The 23014-nt window shown below is 46.1% G+C and overlaps 1 protein-coding gene across 1 annotated transcript in view; it reads left to right on the top strand.

The window, feature by feature from the left end:
- Positions 1-23014, top strand: part of SHLD2 (shieldin complex subunit 2) — a 78939-nt gene that overhangs the window by 52360 nt on the left and 3565 nt on the right. The window contains exons 6-7 of the mRNA XM_060241054.1: positions 7132-7338; positions 13748-13982. Coding sequence (XP_060097037.1) covers positions 7132-7338; positions 13748-13982 — 442 coding nt within the window. The remainder of the gene's footprint in view (positions 1-7131; positions 7339-13747; positions 13983-23014) is intronic.

The raw sequence follows: 23014 nt of genomic DNA, 5'->3' as shown, positions 1-23014 counted from the left end.
TAGTTCAAGAAAATGGTAAAAATTGTGCCCATTTATTGTTGTTTCTGCTGTCGAGTGGCTTCTGATCCTATGAATTGAAGACCTCCAAAGTGTCTTATCCTTAACAGCTGAAGGCTTTCTTGATAGAGTCCATCGGCATCCATCCCATGTTGGGTCCTCTTTTCCTGCTCCCATGTTGGGTCATCCATCCCATGTTGGCTCTTCACTTTTCCTAGCATTCTTGTGTTTTCCAGCGACTCATAAAGTACCAAATGCTGCTTATGAAGTAAAACGGAGTGGGCGGGCGGGGGGGGGGGGGCACTGAGCTTTCTGCTCTTTGTTTAAACAGCTTTCAGCAACAGGAAATCATATCAGAAGTCTTTTCTTTTGTAATAGGTAATTTTTTTCAAATTAAGACAAAAAGATTCCAGCAATGTAATGGCGACTGTTCCTTTTTTTCCTTTTCTTTTTTTGCCACAAAAACTTGCAACTTAAAAGTTGGGATTCTGTGAGTAATGTGAGCCTGTCTGCTTCAGGTTTCTGACAATCCATGTTTAATCATTAAATGACTATCTCTGAAACGCCTGATAAGACTGTGTGTTCCTGGCTGTTCAAATATCCCTCTCTAGGAGATAAGCCTCGATGTTTGATCCCGTCAGGACAACTCGAATCAGGTGTTCGGCTCATGCCAGCCGGGGCTTCGGGTCATGACAACTGTGCGGCATGTGATGGTCAGTTGCGGCCCCAAGCAGGGGGGAAGCAGCTCTGCATGTGATGTTCATCCCTGGTGGAAATACAAGGCTTTCACGTGACATCCTTTCACATGAGAGATTGTCGTCTTGGGGTGGGAAGTCTCAGATGATGTAGGACGGGGGTGGCCAAACTTGCTTAACTTAAGAGCCTCACAGAATAAATGTCAGACGTCTTGAGAGCCGCAAGAAATGAATGTAAGTTGTCTGAGAGCCACAAGACATATACGTTGGATGTTTGAGAGCGGTGAGACAAGGAAGGAAGGGAAGAAGGCAGATAGATGGGGGGGGGGGAGGAAGAGGTGGAAAGAAAGCAATTTTAACTCTTAAGTGCATTCTCCAAGCTGTCATCCGGCAGGGCAGTGGGGGCTTCAAGAGCCACACAATATATGTGAAAGAGCCACATGTGGCTCCCGAGCCACATTTCGGCCACCCCGATGTAGGAGCGTTTCTCCTAAATGTAAAGTAATAAGCTGATGTAAATAGCGACATAACCAGAATGAGTAGCATTTCTCCTAAATTTAAAGTAATAAGATGATGTATTAATTCCAGTTATTATTTCATTGTGTCAAAACTGAGGTCCTGACCCAGATGGCCCAGGAAGCTAAGCAGATTAGAACTTGGATGGGAGACCACCAAGGAAGCCTAGAATCACAGCTCAGAGGCAAGCACTGGGAAACCAACTCTGAACATCTCTTGCCCTAAAAGCCCTACAGGGCCATCATAAATCTGCTGGAACCTAATGGTTCCTAATGGCACTTCCCACCACCCAGGGGTGGAATTCTAGCAGGAGCTCCTTTGCATATTAGGCCACACACTCCTGATGTAGCCAATCCTCCAAGAGCTTACAAAAAAGAGCCTTGTAAGCTCTTAAAGGATTGGCTACATCTTAAAGGATTGGCTACATATTAGTGTGTGGCCTAATATGCAAAGGAGCTCCTGCTAGAATTCCACCCCTGCCACCACCTTTGTCAAAATTGGGAGAGAGGTATCTTATCCCACAGAAAAAATGCAAAACAGAGAAGTCACCATCTTTTGATGGACGGTCATTTGTAGCTAGACTTATATCTCTCTCGGCTTGGCTTCGCGAACGAAGATTTAAGAAGGGTGCAATAGTCCACGTCTGCTGCAGGCTCGCTGGTGGCTGACAAGACCAATGCGGGACAGGCAGGTCCGGCCACAGTGGCTGCAGGGAAAAGTCTGATTTAGGGTTGGTGCTGTAGCAGTGCGATTCTTCCTCAATCTCCTTTTGTCCTCAAGACCAGCTATGTGTGCGTTCTCAAAAGAAGAGACAGCCTGGTGGATGGTGTGCCTCCATGCTTTGCAATCTGAGGCTAGGTCAGACCACTGGTGATGGTTGATGCGACAGGTGCCAAGGGATTTCCTCAAGGAGTCCTTGTACCTCTTCTTTGGTGCCCCTCTATTTCGATGGCCGGTGGAGAGTTTGCCATACAGGGCAATCTTGGGAAGGCGGTGGTTTTCCATCCTAGAAATATGCCCTGCCCAGCGCAGCTGCGTCTTCAACAGCAGTGCCTCAATGCTGGTAACCTCCGCCCGCTTGAGAACTTCAGTGTTGGTCACAAAGTCACTCCAGCGGATGTTGAGGATGGTGCGAAGGCAGCGCTGATGAAAGCGCTCAAGGAGTCGCAGGTGATGACGGTATAAAACCCACGATTCGGAGCCGTAGATGAGGGTTGTCATCACAACTGCTTTGTAAACATTGATCTTTGTGCCTTTTTTCAGATGCTTGTTGCTCCACACTCTTTTGTGCAGTCGGCCAAAGGCACGGTTTGCCTTTGCCAGCCTGTTGTCGATCTCCTTGTCGATCTTAGCATCTGAGGAGATGATGCACCCCAGGTAGCTGAACTGCTGGACTGTCTTCAGAACTGATTCACCCACAGTGATGCAGGGAGGGTGATAATCTTCCTGGGGTGCAGGCTGGTGGAGAACTTCTGTCTTCTTCAGACTAACTTCTAGGCCGAATAGCTTGGCAGCCTCTGCAAAGCAGGACGTCATATGCTGCAGAGCTGATACCGAGTGGGAGACGAGTGCAGCATCATCAGCAAACAGTAGCTCTCGGATGAGTTTTTCCATTGTCTTGGAGTGGGCCTTTAGTCGCCTCAGGTTGAACAGGCTGCCATCGGTGCGATAGCGGATGTAGACACCATCGTCATCATCTAGATCTACTGCGGCTCTTTGAAACATCATGCTAAAGAAGATCGTAAAGAGAGTTGGCGCGAGAACGCAGCCTTGCTTTACACCTGTGCCTATTGGGAAGGTCTCCGAGAGGTCATTGCAGTGTCTGACTTGGCCTCGTTGGTCTTCGTGTAGCTGGATGATCATGCTGAGGAACCTTGGGGGACATCCTAAACGTTCCAAGATTTGCCACAGGCCTTTCCTGCTAACGGTATCGAAAGCTTTGGTAAGGTCGACAAAAGTCACATACAGAGCCTTGTTTTGTTCCCTGCATTTCTCTTGGAGCTGCCTGAGAACAAATACCATGTCGGTGGTGCTCCTGTTAGCTCTGAAGCCGCACTGGCTCTCTGGGAGGAGTTCTTCTGCAATGGCGGGCACCAGTCTGTTCAGGAGTATTCTGGCAAGGATTTTGCCTGCGATGGAGAGCAGGGTTATCCCCCGGTAGTTGGAGCAGTCTGACTTTTCCCCTTTGTTCTTGTATAGGGTGATGATGATTGCATCGCGAAAGTCCTGTGGTAATTTGCCTTGTTCCCAGCAGGTGACAAGTACTTTGTGAAGTGAGCTATGTAGTACTGTGCCCCCATGCTTCCAGATCTCTGGTGGAATTCCATCAACTCCTGCTGCCTTGCCACTTTTCAGTTGCTTGATGGCTTTAACAGTCTCTTCTAGAGTGGGGATCTCATCCAACTCTGTTTTCACTGGTTGAAGTGGGGTGAGGTGAATTGCTGAATCTTGAACTACGCGGTTGGCACTGAAGAGAACCTGAAAATACTCCGACCACAGGTTCAATATGGATGCCTTGTCTGTGAGGAGCACTTGGCTGTCTGCACTACGCAAGGGACTCTGAGTCTGATATGATGGACCATATACTGCCTTCAGGGCTTCGTAGAACCCTCTTAAATCACCAGTGTCTGCACACAGCTGGGTTCTCTCAGCAAGCTTGGTCCACCACTCGTTCTGAATGTCTCGAAGCTTGCACTGGAGGTTGCTACATACAGCGCGAAAGGTTGCTTTTTTCCTAGGACAGGAAGGCTGAGCAAGATGTGCTTGGTAGGCAGATCTCTTTTTCGCCAGTAAATCTTGGATCTCTTGATTGTTCTCATCAAACCAGTCCTTGTTCTTCCTTGTGGAGAACCCGAGGACTTCTTCAGAGATCTGCAGGACGGTAGTTTTTAGGTGTTCCCAGAGTGCTTCTGGAGAAGGGTCTGTGGGGCAACTGGGGTCCTCAATTCTTGACTGGAGTTTTGCCTGGAAGGCAGCTTTAACTTCGGCTGACTGGAGACTGCCAACCTGAAACTTCCTCCGAGGGATACCTCCTCTCCTGGGTGTGGGTTTAAAGTGAAGACGGAGATTGCAGCGTACAAGACGATGATCCGTATGACATTCTGCACTGGGCATTACTTGGGTGTGTAAGACATCTCAAAGGTCTCTCTGGCGCACCAGAATGTAGTCGATAAGGTGCCAGTGCTTGGACCATGGGTGCATCCAGGTTGTCTTCAGACTGTTCTTCTGCTGGAAGATAGTGTTGGTGATGGTGAGCTGGTGCTCCATGCAGAATTCTAGCAGGAGGCGCCCGTTGTCATTGCAGTTGCCAATGCCGTGTTTGCCAAGTACTCCTTTCCAGGCTTCCGAGTCTTTACCTACTCTGGCATTGAAGTCGCCAAGGATGATCACCTTGTCCTCTGTAGGGGTCTTCCGTACGAGGTTGTGTAGATCAGCATAGAACTTGTTCTTTTCTGCAGGATCTGCTTGAAGGGTTGGGGCATACACACTGAAGAGTGTTGCATGCTGCTTGTTTTGAATTGGGAGGCGCATGGACATGATGCGATCTGAGTGACCTGTTGGCAGGTTTTCGAGTTTGGAGGCAATGGAGTTCCTGACCATGAAGCCAACGCCAGAAAGGCGGCTCTCAGCCTTTGACTTACCTGACCAGTAGAGGGTATAGCCAGCACCGTGTTCTTGAAGACTACCTTCCTCAGGGAAACGGACCTCACTGAGAGCTGCTATGTCGATATTCAACCTGAGAAGTTCGTGGGCAACTAGAGCAGAGCGTCGTTCAGGGCGACCACTGTCTACTGTGTCAAGCATGGTTCTGATGTTCCAACACGCAAGCTTTAGTCTTTGCACACTTTGTGAGGCAGGTGCATGCCTTTTCTTTGTTGTTATTTTTTGACCGCAAGTAAGGATGCCCGTTGACTGCAGCTAGCCAACTGGGGTGGAGGAGATGAGCTTTGTTTAGGCCACCTTTTCTAGGCCCCTCTCCGTGTGGAGCAAGCAATGCTGTCCCTAGATAAGGCTGCTTGGTCGTTCAGGGTGCTGCCGAAAAATGCTTTCGTCTCCGGGTTAGCATCAGGCGACCAATACCCTGAACCGCCTACATGTAGGATCGGGACTGCGGCTTCCAGTGGCACCTTCCACCTGCTGTTTCGCCCCTTGCCCATCGCTGCAGGACTTGATGCGTTGTGGGTTGTGTATGTGGATATGCCCTTCAGGCCTGCGCAGAGGAATTTTTTAGGTGAAGCCCAGTGTGCGCGGTACTGGCTCCACCCTTTCACCTGGGGGTCATCTGCCATGGCCCAGTAAGCCGGGACGCCGGCAGCGAGTCCTCCAGGTGGTAGGTGTTACATTAACGAGCTCTATCTGCCCAGGTTTGATGTTAGAGTTTTCCTTCTCTTAGGCTGGCAAGGTTGGTGGGTCCAGCCTGCCCATCCGGTTATACCGCCGGACAATTTGGTCGCACCATGACGTAGCAAACTCTGTGAAAAACGGGGGGGACTTATATAAGCTGGACTTATATAGACAAGTGATATATAGCAGCTGTATTTACAAGCTGGAAAGTTTTATTGCGTTGTTTTTAGTTTTATTCTGTAGGTTTTCATTGTCACTTAATTTATGTTGTGATCCGCCCTGAGCCCATTTACAGGAAAGTGTCAGGCGTGGGTTCATTGAAGATCACAAGAACGCAGACTTAGTGATTTTAAACAAAGTTGCATTTATTGGAAGCTTCAGTGTTACTCCAAGCATGCGGGTAAATTGGAACTGATAGGGATTGTTTCAATCTATGGTTATTTATCCCTCTACTTCAAAGCATTCACATCTAACCCCCAGTTCCCAAAACAAAAGGCGGCTTTTGCATATGAGACATTCCCAGCGCTTCCCCCCTTATCTTTTCCGTTGGTGGTTACATTGCCCGGAGGCGCTGGCCTTGGAGCCTCCGGGGGAGGAGGTGAGAAGCTGGCACCTACGGTTGGCTTCAAAGAGTCTTGGCAACCTTTGATAGTCCTGGGAAACGGCTCGCTACTCTTCCCCCCTCCCTCCTAGTTAACCTCGTTCCTGGTTAGTAAGAATCCCCCTGCCTATTTGATTATGGTTAGTAGCATTGCTTAATGACATTATAAATGAACAGAGCCTGACAGAAAGGACGGGCTTATATTTCTGCCTAAATAAATAAATAAATATCCCTTGTTGATATTTTGCCCCAGACACAAATTCGCAAAGGGGCTGCTGTTTTCTCAGCCTGAATTACATGAGTTGCAGCTGAGGCTGAGAATAACAGCCACCTAGTGGAGTTGACCCGAATGGTGCAGTCCATCTGACCCGAATGGTGCAGTCCATCTGCTTTGATTTTAAAGGCATAGCCCACCCTCAAGCTTTACATGGATATATCTGTTAGACAAGTGCCACAATCATACCTTTCCATAATGTTTTCCCAGCATTTCCCCGAACCACTCGAATAGATTGAACCACATTAATATTACTATAATATGGGGGAGGGACGGTGGCTCAGTGGTAGAGCATTTGCTTGGTAAGCAGAAGATCCCAGGTTCAATCCCCGGTATCTCCAACTAAAAGGGTCCAGGCAAATAGGTGTGCAAAACCTCAGCTTGAGACCCTGGAGAGCTGCTGCCAGTCTGAGAAGACAATACTGACTTTGATGGACCAAGGGTCTGATTCAGTATAAGGCAGCTTCATATATATGTGGCATTATTATTTGTGCAGTGCTTTTCAGGTTGATCAAGACGTTTAATGCTGGGATCCCCAAGCATTAATTTTTTCCCCCTCTGTTGTTACCTAGCCTGCTCACTACGCCTGCAAGCCTACCTTTGCAAAGGGGGTAAGACTTCTTCCAAAGCAAATAAGGCTGCCCCGAGCAATGTATTGGGACTTAACAATCTTGTGGTGGTGGGTGTTTTTTTTTCTTTCTTAGATCACATATGGCAGTTTAAGTACCTCTTTACAAAACACAACCCTGTCTCTGGTGAGCTTGAATTGCACACGACCCCGTGGTCATCCTTTGAGTGTCTCTTTGACGACGACAAAAGAGCTGCTGAGTTCAAAGAGAAGTTTGACAAGGGTGTCAAGTCCCTGGCGAGAGCGACAGACCTTCCTGCGCACCTAGAGGAGAAACGTTCTGGTAAGGGTCTCATATATTTTGGCTTCAGGTGGGCGTTAGTCTATAATAGTAGAGCAAACATGGATGCAGTAAGTTCCCTCCGATATCCATAACCAGGGCTTTCTTTGTCAAAAAAGCCCGGCAGGAACTCATTTGCGTATTAGGCCACACACCCCTGAAGCCAGGCTGGCCGGAACTGCGTTCCTGTGCATTCCTACTAAAAAAAAAAAGTCCCTGTCCATAACCGGATAAACATTTAGAGGCCCTCAGAATTTGACTTGCCACATAAGGTATGGAGGACAGCTAATAGAACTGCCTGGCCCTGCAGGCTTTGGCAGTTGTGCAGAACTGTTGTTTAAATGTAGCAAAATAGCAGGGCCCGGATGCAATTGTGGTGTGGCCTGCCAGACTATTGTCCGTCTGCCCCGGGAATGTGAGCATCGTGCTTTCCAGAGAGATGTGATGGAGCTCTTTGAACTCTCCCCAGCTGCCCCTGAGTGGATTGAAAATTTACATATTAGCAGGGCTTTTTTCTGAGTAGGAACGCAGTTCTGGTTGGCTTGGTGTCGGGGGGTATGGCCTAATATGCAAATGAGTTCCTGCTGGGCTTTTTCTACAAAAAACCCTGTATGAAACAATGGTGATGGCAGGGGGTGTGGCCTAATCTGCAAATGAGTTCCTGCCAGGCTTCTTCTACAAAAAAAGTCTTGCATATTAATATTTAGAGGAGGTTGCCCAATTGGTCGGCATATCTGTTCTGTATCTACATGGGTACATATTTTATATTATTGTAGACTTCCTGTGTGTAACTCTGTCATATGATAAATAAATAATGCAGAGCAAAATTCAGTCAACAGGACTTTCCAAGGCTTCTGTAAGTCAAAGTTCATTTTGTGAGATACTGCATTAAACTGTATCTCATGAAAACTTGTATCTTGGGAAATTTTGTTGGTCTTTAAGGTACTGCTCAACTCAAATATATATTGGTGACCAGGACTCTTTTCCTGGGGGAACATGGCGGAATGGAGTTCCAGGACCTCTTCATGGAAACAAAATTCTCATAAGATGTTTACAAGTTCATGAGGAGCGCCTATGTGTTTCACCTCCATTTCTCTCCTGAGAGTCCTGGGGCCTCTTTTTCCAGGAAAAAAGCCCTGCAGTTAGTTATCTAATAATGCCCATCGTTTGCATCACTGAACTGCCTGGCCCTACAGAGCTGGTTTTACCATTAGAGGGCTGCTCACCTTGACTTCCAGTTTGGGGGATGATGCTGTGGATGACCTAATAATGCTCTGCTGTTTGCTTCGTTGAGCCCGCGGCCCTAAAATGCTGGCTTGGAGCACAGGGAGGACGGCTCAGCTAGCCATCCAGTTCATTGGACGATGCAATGGGTTACCTAATAAAAGATCATCGTTTGCATCACTGAACTGCCTGGCCCTACAATGTGTGCAGCATCAGAGGTCTGCTCACCTTGACTTTCAGTTTGGGAGACGATGCAGCGGGTGACCAAATAATACTCATTGTTCGCTTCATTGATCCAGGTGGCCCTTAAACGCCAACTTGGAGCGCAGCAAGGGCTGCTCAGTTAGCCATCATGCAATGGGCTATCTAATAAAACCCATTGTTTGCATCCCTGAACTGCCTGGCTCTACAAGGCTGGGGGATAGGACCAAAGAGCTGCTCAGCTTTGCTTCCAGTGTTGAGGATGATGCCGTGGGTGACCTAATAATACTCATTGTTCGCTTCATTGATCCGGATGCCCCTACGGCCGGTTTGTAGTTTGGGGGCACAGTGAGGGCTGCTCAGCTAGCCATCCAGTTTGCTGGATGATGCAATGGGTGAGGGCTTTTTTTCGCCGGGGGACATGGCGGAACTGAGAACCTCTTCGTGGAGACAAAATTCTAAAAAAAAAAAAAAAATGTTTAAAAGTTAAAATGTTTAAAAGAAGGATATAGACAAGCTGGAACGGGTCCAGAGAAAGGTGACAAAGATGTTGAGGGGTCTGGAGACCAAGTCCTATGGAGAAAGGTTGAAGGAGCTGGGCATGTTTAGCCTGGCGAGGAGGCGGCTGAGAGGTGATATGATCACCATCTTCAAGTACTTGAAGGGCTGTCATATAGAGGATGGGGGTGGAATTGTTTACTGTGGCCCCGGAAGGTAGGACCAGAACCAGTGGGTTGAAATTAAATCAAAAGAGTTTCTGGCTCAACATTAGGAAGAACTTCCTGACAGTCAGAGCGGTTCCTCAGTGGAACAGGCTTCCTCGGGAGGTGGTGGGCTCTCCTTCCTTGGAGGTTTTTAAACAGCAGCTAGATGGCCATCTGACAGCAATGAAGATCCTGTGAATTTAGGGGGAGGTGTTTGTGAGTTTCCTGCATTGTGCAGGGGGTTGGACTAGATGACCCTGGAGGTCCCTTCCAACTCGATGATTCTATGATTCATGAGGAGCACCCATGGGTTCCTCCTTCATTTCCTTCTTTGAGAGTTCTGGAACCTCTTTTTCCAGGGAGGAAAAAAGCCTTGTTGGTGACTCCTAATTATTTCCAGGGCCATTCTAAGCACAGATGGTGGTAGAAAGTGCCATCAAGTTGCAGTTGACTTGTGGTGCCCATATCGGAGTTTCAAAGCAAGAGACACTCAGAGGCAGCTTGTTATCGCCCACCAAATCAAAAGAGAGAGGACGATTATAATATGATGGAGGGATTAAAGATAGCGGCTAAACGTAAAAACTGTGTCGTAATAGGTGATTTTAACTACCCGCAGATTGATTGGGTCAATATGTGTTCTGGTCGAGAGAAAGAGATTGAGTTTCTTGATGCTCTCAATGACTGTGCTATGGAGCAGATGGTCTCAGAACCTACCAGGGGTGGGGCGATCCTGGATCTGGTCCTAAGTAATGCCCAAGACTTGGTGAGAGACGTAAAAGTGATTGCGCCGCTTGGGAACAGTGACCATAATGTTATTGATTTCACCATTTGTATAAATAGGGAGTTGCCCAAAAAGACCACCACAACCACATTTAACTTTAAAAGGGGTAAATTCTCTGAGATGAGGAGGCATGTGAGGAGGAAATTGAAAGGAAAGGTAAATACGGTCAAAACCCTTGGGGAAGCTTGGAGACTATTTAAAACTATAATCCTAGAAGCTCAGATAAAATACATACCACAAGTTAGGAAAGGCACAAACAGGTATAAGAAGAGGCCAGCATGGTTAACAAACAAAGTAATGGAAGCTGTAAAAGGTAAGAAGGACTCCTTTAAGCGGTGGAAAACCAGTCCAAGTGAGATTAATAAAAGGGAACACAGGCAGTGGCAAATCAAATGCAAGACTGTGATCAGGCAGGCAAAAAGGGACTATGAGGAGCATATTGCAAAAAACATAAAGACCAACAATAAAAATTTCTTCAAATATATTAGAAGTAGGAAACCAGCCAGGGAAGCAGTGGGGCCCTTGGATGACCATGGGGTAAAAGGATTACTGAAGGAGGATGGGGAAATGGCTGAGAAGCTGAACGCATTTTTTGCCTCCGTCTTCACCGTGGAAGATAAGTGTTTGCCCGCCCCAGAACCACTAATATTGGAAGGGGTGTTGAAAGACCTGAGTCAGATTGAGGTGACAAAAGAGGAGGTCCTACAACTGATAGACAAATTAAAAACTAATAAGTCACCGGGTCCGGATGGCATACATCCGAGAGTTCTGAAAGAACTCAAAGTTGAACTTGTGGATCTTCTAACAAAAATCTGTAATCTTTCATTGAAATCTGCCTCCGTTCCTGAGGACTGGAAGGTAGCAAATGTCACCCCCATCTTTAAAAAGGGTTCCAGAGGAGATCCGGGAAATTACAGGCCAGTCAGTCTGACTTCAATACCGGGAAAGTTGGTAGAAACCATCATCAAGGACAGAATGAGTAGGCACATTGATGAACACGGGTTATTGAGGAAGACTCAGCATGGGTTCTGCAAGGGAAGATCTTGCCTCACTAACCTGTTACATTTCTTTGAGGGGGTGAACAAACATGTGGACAAAGGAGACCCAATAGATGTTGTTTACCTTGACTTCCAGAAAGCTTTTGATAAAGTTCCTCATCAAAGGCTCCTTAGAAAGCTTGAGAGTCATGGAGTAAAAGGACAGGTCCTCTTGTGGATCAAAAACTGGCTGAGTAATAGGAAGCAGAGAGTGAGTATAAATGGGCAGTCTTCGCAGTGGAGGACGGTAAGCAGTGGGGTGCCGCAGGGCTCGGTACTGGGTCCCATCCTCTTTAACTTGTTCATAAATGATTTAGAGTTGGGAGTGAGCAGTGAAGTGGCCAAATTTGCGGATGACACTAAATTGTTCAGGGTGGTGAGAACCAGAGAGGATTGTGAGGAACTCCAAAGGGATCTGTTGAGGCTGGGTGAGTGGGCGTCAACGTGGCAGATGCAGTTCAATGTGCCAAGTGCAAAGTAATGCACATTGGGGCCAAGAATCCCAGCTACAAATACAAGTTGATGGGGTGTGAACTGGCAGAGACTGACCAAGAGAGAGATCTTGGGGTCATGGTAGATAATTCACTGAAAATGTCAAGACAGTGTGCGTTTGCAATAAAAAAGGCCAACGCCATGCTGGGAATTATTAGGAAGGGAATTGAAAACAAATCAGCCAGTATCATAATGCCTCTGTATAAATCGATGGTGCGGTCTCATTTGGAGTACTGTGTGCAGTTCTGGTCGCCGCACCTCAAAAAGGATATTATAGCATTGGAGAAAGTTCAGAAAAGGGCAACTAAAATGATTAAAGGGCTGGAACACCTTCCCTATGAAGAAAGGTTGAAACGCTTAGGGCTCTTTAGCTTGGAGAAACGTCGACTGAGGGGTGACATGATAGAAGTTTACAAGATAATGCATGGGATGGAGAAAGTAGAGAAAGAAGTACTTTTCTCCCTTTCTCACAATACAAGAACTCGTGGGCATTCGATGAAATTGCTGAGCAGACAGGTTAGAACGGATAAAAGGAAGTACTTCTTCACCCAAAGGGTGACTAACATGTGGAATTCACTGCCACAGGAGGTGGTGGCGTCCACAAGCATAGCCACCTTCAAGAAGGGGTTAGATAAAAATATGGAGCAGAGGTCCATCAGTGGCTATTAGCCATAGTGTGTGTGTGTGTGTGTGTGTGTGTATATATATATATATATATATATATATATATTTGGCCGCTGTGTGACACAGAATGTTGGACTGGATGGGCCATTGGCCTGATCTAACATGGCTTCTCTTATGTTCTTATGTTCTTATTGCTCGCCTCTGCCTAGCAACCCTGGACTTTTTCAGCGGCCTCCCATCCAAATGCTAGCTAGGGAGGACCCTGCTCAGCGACTGAGATCTGACCAGATCTGGCATAGTTTACACCCTTCTATTGAAGTCAGTGGGCTTAGAAAGGTGCGACTTTGCTTAGGACAATACTGTTATTGGAAAACTTCTGTTCCTGACATTTTCGTGGAGTTCAAGTCAGGCAGCAACCAAAATGAAACAGGGGCCTTCCCTGCCAGATTAAGGGTAACATCAGAGGTCATGGAACTCTCTTTGCCTTTCAAAACCACACACAGGCCATGCTTTTGATCTGGACCCTCCTGGAGGGAAGAGGGGTACCCATCTTTTGCCGGTATCATTTTCTTTAAAGGTCTACAGCAGTGTAAGTATCTGGGTTTTGATTTCCCGAATTGTGGGATTTCCCCAATTCGATCTTTTGTCTCTTTTGAGCCTACTTTCATAAGTTCTGTCCAATGAGTCCCAGCCCCAACTGGAATGCTTCGCAGCTCTTTCAGCAATACAGGCTCTGGTTTTGGCAGACCACTAGGGAACGGAACTCGCAACTGTGGCACTGCTGCCATATCTAAAATGGCACAGAGACAGCATCATCCGGAAGATGCACTTGAGCATTACTATGCTGCGTTTCTGTCCAGTTCGTGGTCTCCATAGCAGTGAACATTAAAACATTTCAAATATTTAAAAGTTTTGGTGCCACGAGAGAGAAGGCCATGTTTTGGACTGCCATCCATCTAGCCTCAAGTGGCAGGGGGATCCAAAGCAAGACCTCCTAAGATTACTAGAATGGTTGGTAAGTTCATATGGGAGCAGCCATTCCTTCAGATATGCTTGCCCCAAGTTGTATCGGACTTTTAATGTCAATACCTTGGGCTGGCATTCAAGAATTCTCAGAGGTAAATTGGGAACCAGTGTAGATGGAACAAGGGTGGAGTAATTTGATCTCTATGACCAACTGTAGTCAGCATTCTGTACCAGATGTAGTTTCTGGACAGTCTCCAAGGGCAGCTCCATGCAAAGCACATTGCAGTAATCTAATCTAAATGTTAACAGAGGGCATGCATCACTGTGGCATGGAAGGCTACAAAAATACCGTGCATTGATCCAGTCTTTTCTGTTTTCAATAGGCATAATCCAAGTGAGAGCCCACATCTCAGAGCTGAAATTCGCCGTTGCTTCCTCTCCACGTGGACAGCTTGTTTTCAATGCTTGCACTTCTCTCCAGCACATATTTGAGTCTCTTTCTCGGATCACCTACACAGGTTGCGCAAAATGTGGGCTTGAACTGCAGTTGGATGGCAACAAGATCTACAAACAGTGCTTCAGCTGCTTGCCCTTGAACAAAGTGAAAATATTCTACAGGTAATAATAATTTAAAAAACAACTTTTAGAGAATACAATGAATAAACTGCCAGTAGCAGTTCCATTTAACTGCTAAGCCTTGTTTAAGTGCTGCTGTGGAAAAGGACACAATTAATTCATATTTTAAAATTCCCCCCCACTCCAGTTTATTTCAAACTAATTTTTAGAAAGTACAGAAAAGGGCAACTAGAATGATTAAAGGGTTGGAGCACTTTTCCTATGAAGAAAGGTTCAAAAGGGACACTTTAGCTTGGAGAAACATTGACTGAGGGGTGACATGATAGAGGTTTACAAGATTATGCACGGGATAGAGAAGGTAGAGAAAGAAGTACTTTTCTCCTTTTCTCACAATACGAGAACTCGTGGGCACTCAATTAAATTGCTGAGCGGTCAGGTTAGAAATGATAAAAGGAAGTCTTTCTCCACCCAAAGGGTGATTAACACATGGAATTCACTGCCACAGAAGGTGGTGGCGGCTACAAGCATAGACAGCTTCAAGAGGGGATTGGATAAGCATATGGAGCAGAGGTCCATCAGTGGCTATTAGCCACAGCTTCTCATTGGAACTCTGTCTGGGGCAGTAATGCTCTGTATTCTGGGTGCTTGGGAGGGCACAGTGGGAGGGCTTCTAGTGTCCTGGCCCCACTGGTGGACTTCCAGATGGCACTTGGGGTTTTTTTTTGCCATTGTGTGACACACAATGTTGGACTGGATGAGCCATTGGCCTGATCCAACATGGCTTCTCTTATGTTCTTAAAGAGAGAACTTTCTGGTTATTTTGCAGTGGAATGCATCCATACAAAATGTAGTGACTCGCTCCACTGAATTTTTCAAGAACTGGCTAAGAGAAACTGTTCAAGCAAGAGATTTAGGTGACTAGCGTTAAACAACGATGCCAGCACTTTAAAAAAATTGTACCTCTTTTGTTACAAAGTGTGCTATGCAATCCTAAGAGTGTGTGCTCAGAAGTAAATCCCACTGAGTTCAATGGGACCTGCTTCCCAGTTGTCTGTTAAGGATTGCGGTCATAATCTCTTGGGATTTCTTCGAGTGAATGTCAATGTAGCAAGGTGCTGATGTCCAGGTTTATGTATATAAACCTAGTATGGAGGACTCTGGAAGACGATTGGACGATGAAATGTTTCCTTCTAAGTTTGAATACAACTAAGAATGCCGTTTCATTGAAAGCTAGATACTGATGAATTGTTTCCACAAAATCTTTTGTAAATGAAACATATTGCTGACAAGCACTAGGTGGCAGTAGAAGATAAATTTAGGTGGGTAGCCGTGTTGGTCTGAAGCAGTAGGAAAAAGTTTGATGATGAGGATATTGGATTTATATCCCGCCCTCCACTACGAATTTCAGAGCGACTCAGAATCTCCTTTATCTTCCTCCCCCACAACAGACACCCTGTGAGATGGGTGGGGCTGAGAGGACTCTCATAGCAGCTGCCCTTTCAAGTACAACCTCTGCGAGAGCTATGGCTGACTCAAGGCCATTCCAGCAGCTGCAAGTGGAGGAGCAGGGAATCAAATCCAGTTCTTCCAGATAAGAGTCCGCGCACTTAACCACTACACCAAACTGGCTCTCTGATGGCACCTTTAAGACCAGCAAAGTTTTATTCGAGATATAAGCTTTCGTGTGCATGCACACTTCTTCAGATACTTTGATAAGGGGGCTAACAGTTCATGCATATAGGTAGAGGGTGAGTAGTAAATTAGCATACAGCATGATGAAGATGTTTAACAGATTCAAGGACCAAACAGGAATTTTGTTTGTGTTTAATTCTGGGGGGGAAACATGGTGAAAGAAGTAAATATGGCAAATTTGGTGATTGATGGGCAAATGTATCCTTAATTGTGGAATGCTGAGAGTAATTGAAACCCTGCCATTACGTCCCATCCATCTCCTCTCAAGCATGGAAGTGGCCTTGCAGCATCTTCTTGTTTCAAGTCGGGCAATTGGCCTTGCAGAGTTCACTGTCCCCAGACCAGAGAAATACATTCCAAGCTACCATTCCAAATTACATTACAATCTCCTACTCTAATCTATTATTTCAAATAAGAAATAAAATAAATATAACCCTTCTGCGGGATTGGTGGGAATACAGATGTAAGGTGCTGAACGAAGTTAGCATGTATAGTGAGATAAGAAACCAGTATCCCTGTTAAGTCCTGGGGATTTCATTGTTTTGAGTGTTGTAATGATTCGCAAAGCCTGACGTTCCTTCGCAATAAAACAGCTGCTTTGAGGTCACCCAAAGTTTTATTGCCAAGGAACTTTATTGCCAGCTGTTTATTGCCAAGGAACTTTGGGAAGAAGATTAGAAAGGGAAATTGCTGACTTGCAAGTTATTCCAACACTCAGAACTATTGAATCCCAGGACTTAACAGGTATATTGGTTTCTTATCTCACTACACGTAATGCAATAAATAGTAGAGTGTAATGTCTCCATAATGTACATTGAACCAAGGCTACTGAGGATGAGTAAGTGACTCATCCAGGGTGCTTGATTACTGATTGGACTCAACAATCAAATGGTCTGTGATGTACAGGAAAATGCAAAGTTGTTAAACTAGTATGTGTAGTGCCAACTCTACTCATTTGGCCACAGTAAGTGATGAGAGCATGGCATGGGAAGAAGGAGGGGCCACATTTGCTCCCATGAGCTCCACCTGGATTTGTGTGGCAGGGCACAAATAGGAAGAGAGTTCTTTGTACTCATTCATACTGCTGAGTTCCTATTGGCTGGGAGAGCCAGTTTGGTGTAGTGGTTAAGTGCGCGGACTCTTATCTGGGAGAACGGGGTTGGATTCCCCACTCCTCCACTTGCACCTGCTGGAATGGCCTTGGGTCAGCCATAGCTCTGGCAGAGGTTGTCCTTGAAAGGGCAGCAGCTGAGAGAGTCCTCTCAGCCCCACCCACCTCACAGGGTGTCTATTGTGAGGGGAGAAGATATAGGAGATTGCAAGCCGCTCTGAGTCTCTGATTCAGGGAGAAGGGCGGGGTATAAATCTGCAGTTGACTTCTTCTTTTGAGAGCCAGTTTGGTGTAGTGGTTAAGTGCACCGACTCTTATCTGGGAGAACGGGGTTTGATTCCCCACTCCTACACCTGCAGCTGCAGCTGCTGAAATGGCCTCGGGTCAGCCATAGTTCTCATGGGAGTTGTCCTTGAAAGGGCAGCTGCTGTGAGAGCTCTCTCAGCCCCACCTACCTCACAGGGTGTCTATTGTTGGGGAGGAAGATAAAGGAGGTTGTGAGCCACTCTGAGTGGAGGGCGGGATATAAATCCAATATCTTCTTCATTGGAACCCAACAGAAGCGTGGAGGGACCCCACTGGAGCCAGATGCAAGGCACACCTGTTTTGTCCTCTTCTGCAAGCACACGGGTGGCGAACCAGCCTTGAAATCGTGGCTTGTATATCGTGCTTTGTACATTTCTGCAATTAAGAGCAAAATGAATATGAAAATCAGACATCATCTCTTTGGTGAACAAATGCCTCGTATCTCTGAATATTCTTTCTTGGAGAATTACATGTGTTTTAGTAAATTATCAGTAGACCTTTTTTCCTAAACTGGCTGAAATTTCATCTTAGCTGAATTGAAATGCACAGTAACGAAACCAGAGGTTGTTTATTCCTCTTCTGCGCCCCCTTTTTGTTTTTGCAGCCTGCAGTGGTTTGTTTTCCATTTACAGTGATTAATACTTGTCTCGTTTAGAAAACCACATGCAGCAATTAAGGAAAAATTACCTTTGTTTGTCCTTCCTTGTTCACTCGGTTGTCACTGAAACTTCCTGCAACAAAGATTGAGTTTAACGACCAGACTGGAGGTTCGGAAACAAAAGCTGTTTTTGTTCCCATTAACCGCTTGCTGTGAATATTTTAAGGGAGCTTTTCCTGCTGTGGAGAACTTTAGTCTATCAAAGAGTTTCTGGAACTCTTCACTGTGTGTTTTTTAAGAATGTCAAGGATTGTATACAGGGAAAAAAAAATTCCTTTTGTGTTGTCATAAGAACATAAGAAGAGCCCTGCTGGATCAGACCAGTATTCCATCCAGCCCAGCATTCTGTCTCACACAATGGCCAACCGGTGTCTCTGGAGTGCTAACAACAGGGCGTAGAGGCCTTCCCCTGATGTTGCCTCTTGGCCCTGGGATTCAGTGCCTCTGAATGTGGAGTTTCCCCTCAGTCGCCATGGCTAGTAACCAATGATAGGCTTATCCTCCATGAATTTATCGAATCCCTTCTTAAAGCCGTTATTCCTGTGGCCATCGCTACACCCTTTGGCAGCAGATTCCACATTTTGATCACTCCTTGTGCAGAGGAGTATTTCCTTTTGTCCATCCAGAACCTACTGCCCATCAGCTTCCTTGGATGCCCTCAAGTTCTAGTATTTGGAGAGAGGGAGAAAAAGTTCTCTTTGTCAGTTCTCTCCTCCCCATGTTGTCACTCAAAGGGGCAACTTCCGAGGTGCTGTAATTGGCAAAAAAAGTACCGTTGAGTCCTCAAATGCGACCAAGGCAAGATCCAGGCAAGGAGATCACGAGAGGCGGAGCTATCATAGTTTTGTGCCCGTTTACTCTCTGTATTAAAGGTAGTCCCCTGTGCAAGCACCAGTCGTTTTCGACTCTGGGGTGACGTTGCTTTCACAACGTTTTCACGGCAGACTTTTTATGGGGTGGTTTGCCATTGCCTTCCCCAGTCCTCTACGCTTTCCCCCCATCAAGCTGGGCACTCATTTGACCGACCTCGGAAGGATGGAAGGCTGAGTCAACCTGGAGCCAGCTACCTGAACCAGCTTCCGCCGGGATCAGACTCAGGTCATGAGCAGAGGGCTCCGACTGCAGTACTGCAGCTTTACCACTCTGCGCCACGGGGCTCTGTATTAGCAGACTTCGGAGGACGGTGGAGGACAGGAGGGCATGGCGTGGCTTTGTCCATGGGGCTGCAAAGAATTGGACTCGACTGGGCGACTGAACAACAACTCTCTGTATTATAGCCTCTAATGTAAATGGCACGGGCCTTTCACTGAGGTGGGGGCATGGGGAAACCAAGAGCACAGTGACATCACACTATACATTTGTATCGGCAGCTGCAGCAAACTGAGAATAAGGAGTTGTAGGGTTTTTCCATATGTGTCATTCCCATTGGTTGTGCGCCCATATGGCATCAGGTCTTTTCTTTCCTTTCCTGTGCATGTTTTGCTTCCTCTGGTGGCCACTTCCATCTTTCATTGCCATTTCTCCGTTGTTGTTTTGTTTTTGTTTGGTTGCTTGGGTTTTGATGTTATTTCATATATTTACTTTGTCGATATACCGCCTTTCTTCCCAACGGGGACCCAAAGCGACTTACATTCTCCTCTCCTCCATTTTATCCTCACAACATTCCTGTGAGGTAGGTTAGGCTGAGAGCATGTGACTGGCCCAGGATCACCCATTCAGTACTCCCTAGTAACTTTGACTGAAAGGGAGCTCTTCCCCTGCAGTGCAGGTACAAAGAAGGTACAGTCTTACTGTTTAGTTAGTGTGAATAGTGCAAATTTCAAAAATCTGTGAGTCACAACATACAAGGGGTATGCTAGAGAGACCTCTTCAAATGGTGAAACCTGTTACCACCTGCTATCTTTGGTCTAGCAGAGGTGGGGAACCTCTGTCCAGAGGTACGCGGCCCTCGAGGTAATTTGGTGTGGCCCTCGTGGATTGAGCCATGTGGCAGCCTCCCTGGGGCCTGGCTGGCCAGCGAGGATCGTGGGGCCCAGCCGTGCTGTGCAGCAGCCTCCCCAGGGCCAGGCAGGGATCACAGGGCCCAGATGTACTGTGTGGCAGCCTCCCTGGGGCCTGGCCGGCCGGCCAGAATTGCTGCAGGACCTGGAAAAGTTACTGTCACAGTTCAGTTTGCACTTGATTATCCCAGATGGTGTGACCTAATATGCTAATGAGTGTGTGACCTAATATGCTAACATTAGGGGATATGGTCTAATATGCTACTGAGTTCCTGCTGGGCTTTTTCTACAAAAAAGCCCTGGACCTATGCATTTGCCTAGGGCGGCAGGCTGTGTGTGTGTGTGTACCAGATCAGGCTCTCCCCGCATGACTTCAAATAGAAAAACAATTATTTGCATTAATTTTGCTGGCCTGAATCATTCTCCTTCAGCAGAGCACTGTTTTTTGATAATTTTTTATGGCCCACGAATGATGTTATAAATATCCATATGGCCCTTGGCAGAAAAAAGGTTCCCCACCCCTGGTTTAGTTGGTGTGAATAGTGCAAATTTCAAAAAACTGTGAGTCGCAACATACAAGGAGTATGCTAGAGAGACCACTTCAAATGGTGAAACCTGTTACCACCTGCTATCTTCTGTCTAGCATGACGAGGAAAGAGGAAGGGCACAGAGTGGTTGGAGAGAGAGTAGCGGTAGCGGCTGAAACCGAACGTACGTTGCAGCGAGGTGTGTGTTTCGCTTTCACCAAACAGCTGCATCAATTTATACAAAGCACACCTTTCTTGGTGACATTAACACGATCCGACAAGGCTATAATTAGAAGTGACCGTCCTGCGTTAATTATTGATTGTGTTCTTAAATGAAGCGCATGACCCGCTTCTCTTTGAAACGGCCATTTAGTTATCATTGATCTGAAGCGTTCGTGGGGAACCGAAATAGCTCCCCGGGTGCCAGTAGCTTCTGCTCGCGTTAATTGCTTGCGCAGGGAGGGTGGCCCGATTAGAGTGCGCCAAGAGTCAAGTGTCCGGGACTTCAAAGCTGAGAATGCCCTTGACTTGAGGACTGGCTATGGAGAGATATGCTTGAGTATATTTATTTTTTACTTTAATTTATTCTGAATCATGTGATCAGCTTGATGGTCCAGCCACACACAGAGGCCTGTCTGGAAATGCTTAGTTTTTATCGTTTTGCTTATTTTCCCAGGCTTAGTTTGAGCCTGGGCTCATCCACAGCACTAGTTTTCAGTGCTAGGTGTCAGCAGTATACACAATGTATATGTTCGTGATACTTATGTGTAGGTGATATGTATTGCAGTGATATTCCAGAATGTCGCTAACAAACTAAATGCAGAACAAAGTCCGTTTTTACATCCCCTCAATCTAAAAAGGTAAAGGTGATGCAAGCACCAGTCATTTCCAACTCTGGAGTGACGTCGCATCATGACGTTTTCACAGCAGACTTTTTACGGGGCGGTTTGCCATTGCCTTCCCCAGTCATCTACGCTTTCCCCCCAGCAAGCTGGGTATTCATTTTACCGACCTCAGAAGGATGGAAGGCTGAGTCAACCTGGAACCAGCTACTTGAAAACCCAGCTTCCACCAGGATTGAACTCAGGTCGTGAGCAGAGAGCTCAGACTGCAGTGCTGCAGCTTTACCACTCTGCACCATGGGGCTGGACCCTCAGTTTACATTGGTACTTATTCTAGAATCAGACAGTCCATACCAACAAATGAGTGATGTTTGTTCACTTCTGTGAGAAAGGATCAAGCGAAAGCATCAATATGAGGCCACCCCCTTCCATTGGACAGCGTGTGATGTTTTGGCTGTGGACCAGTGGATAAGATTAGCAGCTATGTCTGATTTTGAATATGCTCCAGATTAAATTAGAAAGTTGAAAAATACAGCACACAAGCCTGTGTCCTGGCTCGCTTTTATGCCTCACAATAGAAGTGTGCCTGGAGGATAATCACATGTGGTTGGGAAACATGGAGAGAGACTCTTCCCCCGCCCCAACTGTACCCCTTGGAGATCTAGAAAAAGGCTGAAAGACCAGAGACATGATCCTGGAAATATATGTCAGTGCACAAGCAGGTAGTGATTAAAGCAGCAGTAATGCATTTGAACATGTAGACTGTACTATACTGTCATTCCTTAGCCTTTGTTGTTCTGGGTATGTCAGAAAGGCCTTCTTCTTCTTCTTTTTGTCTTCCTTTTCCTTTTATCTGTGCTGGTTGTGGTCTACACCTTAACGGTAATTTGGAAATATCCTGCACACGACGTATTTAGTCAAATATACGTTCACTTCAATGCCTTAATACAATTTTCTTCGTTTAATTTTTTATTTATTTATTTATTTAGAATTTATATCCCGCCCTTCCCACAAGTGGCTCAGGGCGGCTTCCAGCATTAGATCCAACATAAATTAAACAATATTTAAACATGTAAGGGAATAACTTTAAAACAGATAAAACCATAAAAATTAATAAATATTCCAATATATACAGAGATCTGGCAGGTTGCATTAAAATTCTCAAGCTAGGTGTAGGCTAACCGGAAGAGGGTTGTTTTACAGGCCCTGCGGAACTGAACAAGGTCCCGCAGGGCCCTCACCTCTTCCGGTAGCTGATTCCACCATGTAGGGGCCATAACAGAGAAGGCCCTTTCTCTTGTAGCTTTCAAGCGGGCTTCTTTCGGCCCAGGGACAGTAAGGAAGTTTTGTGATCCCGACCTCAGTACTCTCTGTTACTGTACTATATGTTATATCGATTGGCTGACTTTTCGATACAAAATTACTTTTATAATTTTATTTCTGCATAAATTCTGACCTCGCTCAGTGGAAAGATATATTTTTTGTACTTCGTCAACGTGTTTGATCGATCTGCTTTTCTACATGCTGCTTTAATTCTGCCTATATCTGTATACCTGTACAGTTTTATGTGTCTTACTGTATGACATTTTACTATATGTATGTAAGTATTTGTGCTTTTCATATTTTGTTTCTGAAAATATATAGATGAATATATACATACATACATACATATACATATATATATATACATATATATATAAAAGATTTCAGGTTTTCACGGCTAGTAACATCATTAGGGTTTGTAGAATCTTTCGGGCTCAAGTGCCGTGTTCTACTGGAGAAAGTTTTCCTTCCAGACGTTTCGTTCTCAGCTGCGGAGAACATCCTCAGTGGCGTTGCAGCCGGAGCAGGCGCTCAGACCTTCTTGGCTGCTGTGCTCTCCAGCAGCCCTGGCCCCACTCAATGCACAGCAGCCAAGAAGGTCTGAGCGCCTGCTCC

Source organism: Heteronotia binoei, chromosome 6 (genome assembly GCF_032191835.1).
Source record: "Heteronotia binoei isolate CCM8104 ecotype False Entrance Well chromosome 6, APGP_CSIRO_Hbin_v1, whole genome shotgun sequence".
In the NCBI taxonomy this organism is placed as follows: domain Eukaryota; kingdom Metazoa; phylum Chordata; class Lepidosauria; order Squamata; family Gekkonidae; genus Heteronotia; species Heteronotia binoei.
The sequence above is the reverse complement of the archived record's forward strand: the minus strand, read 5'-3'. Positions and strand labels throughout refer to the sequence as shown.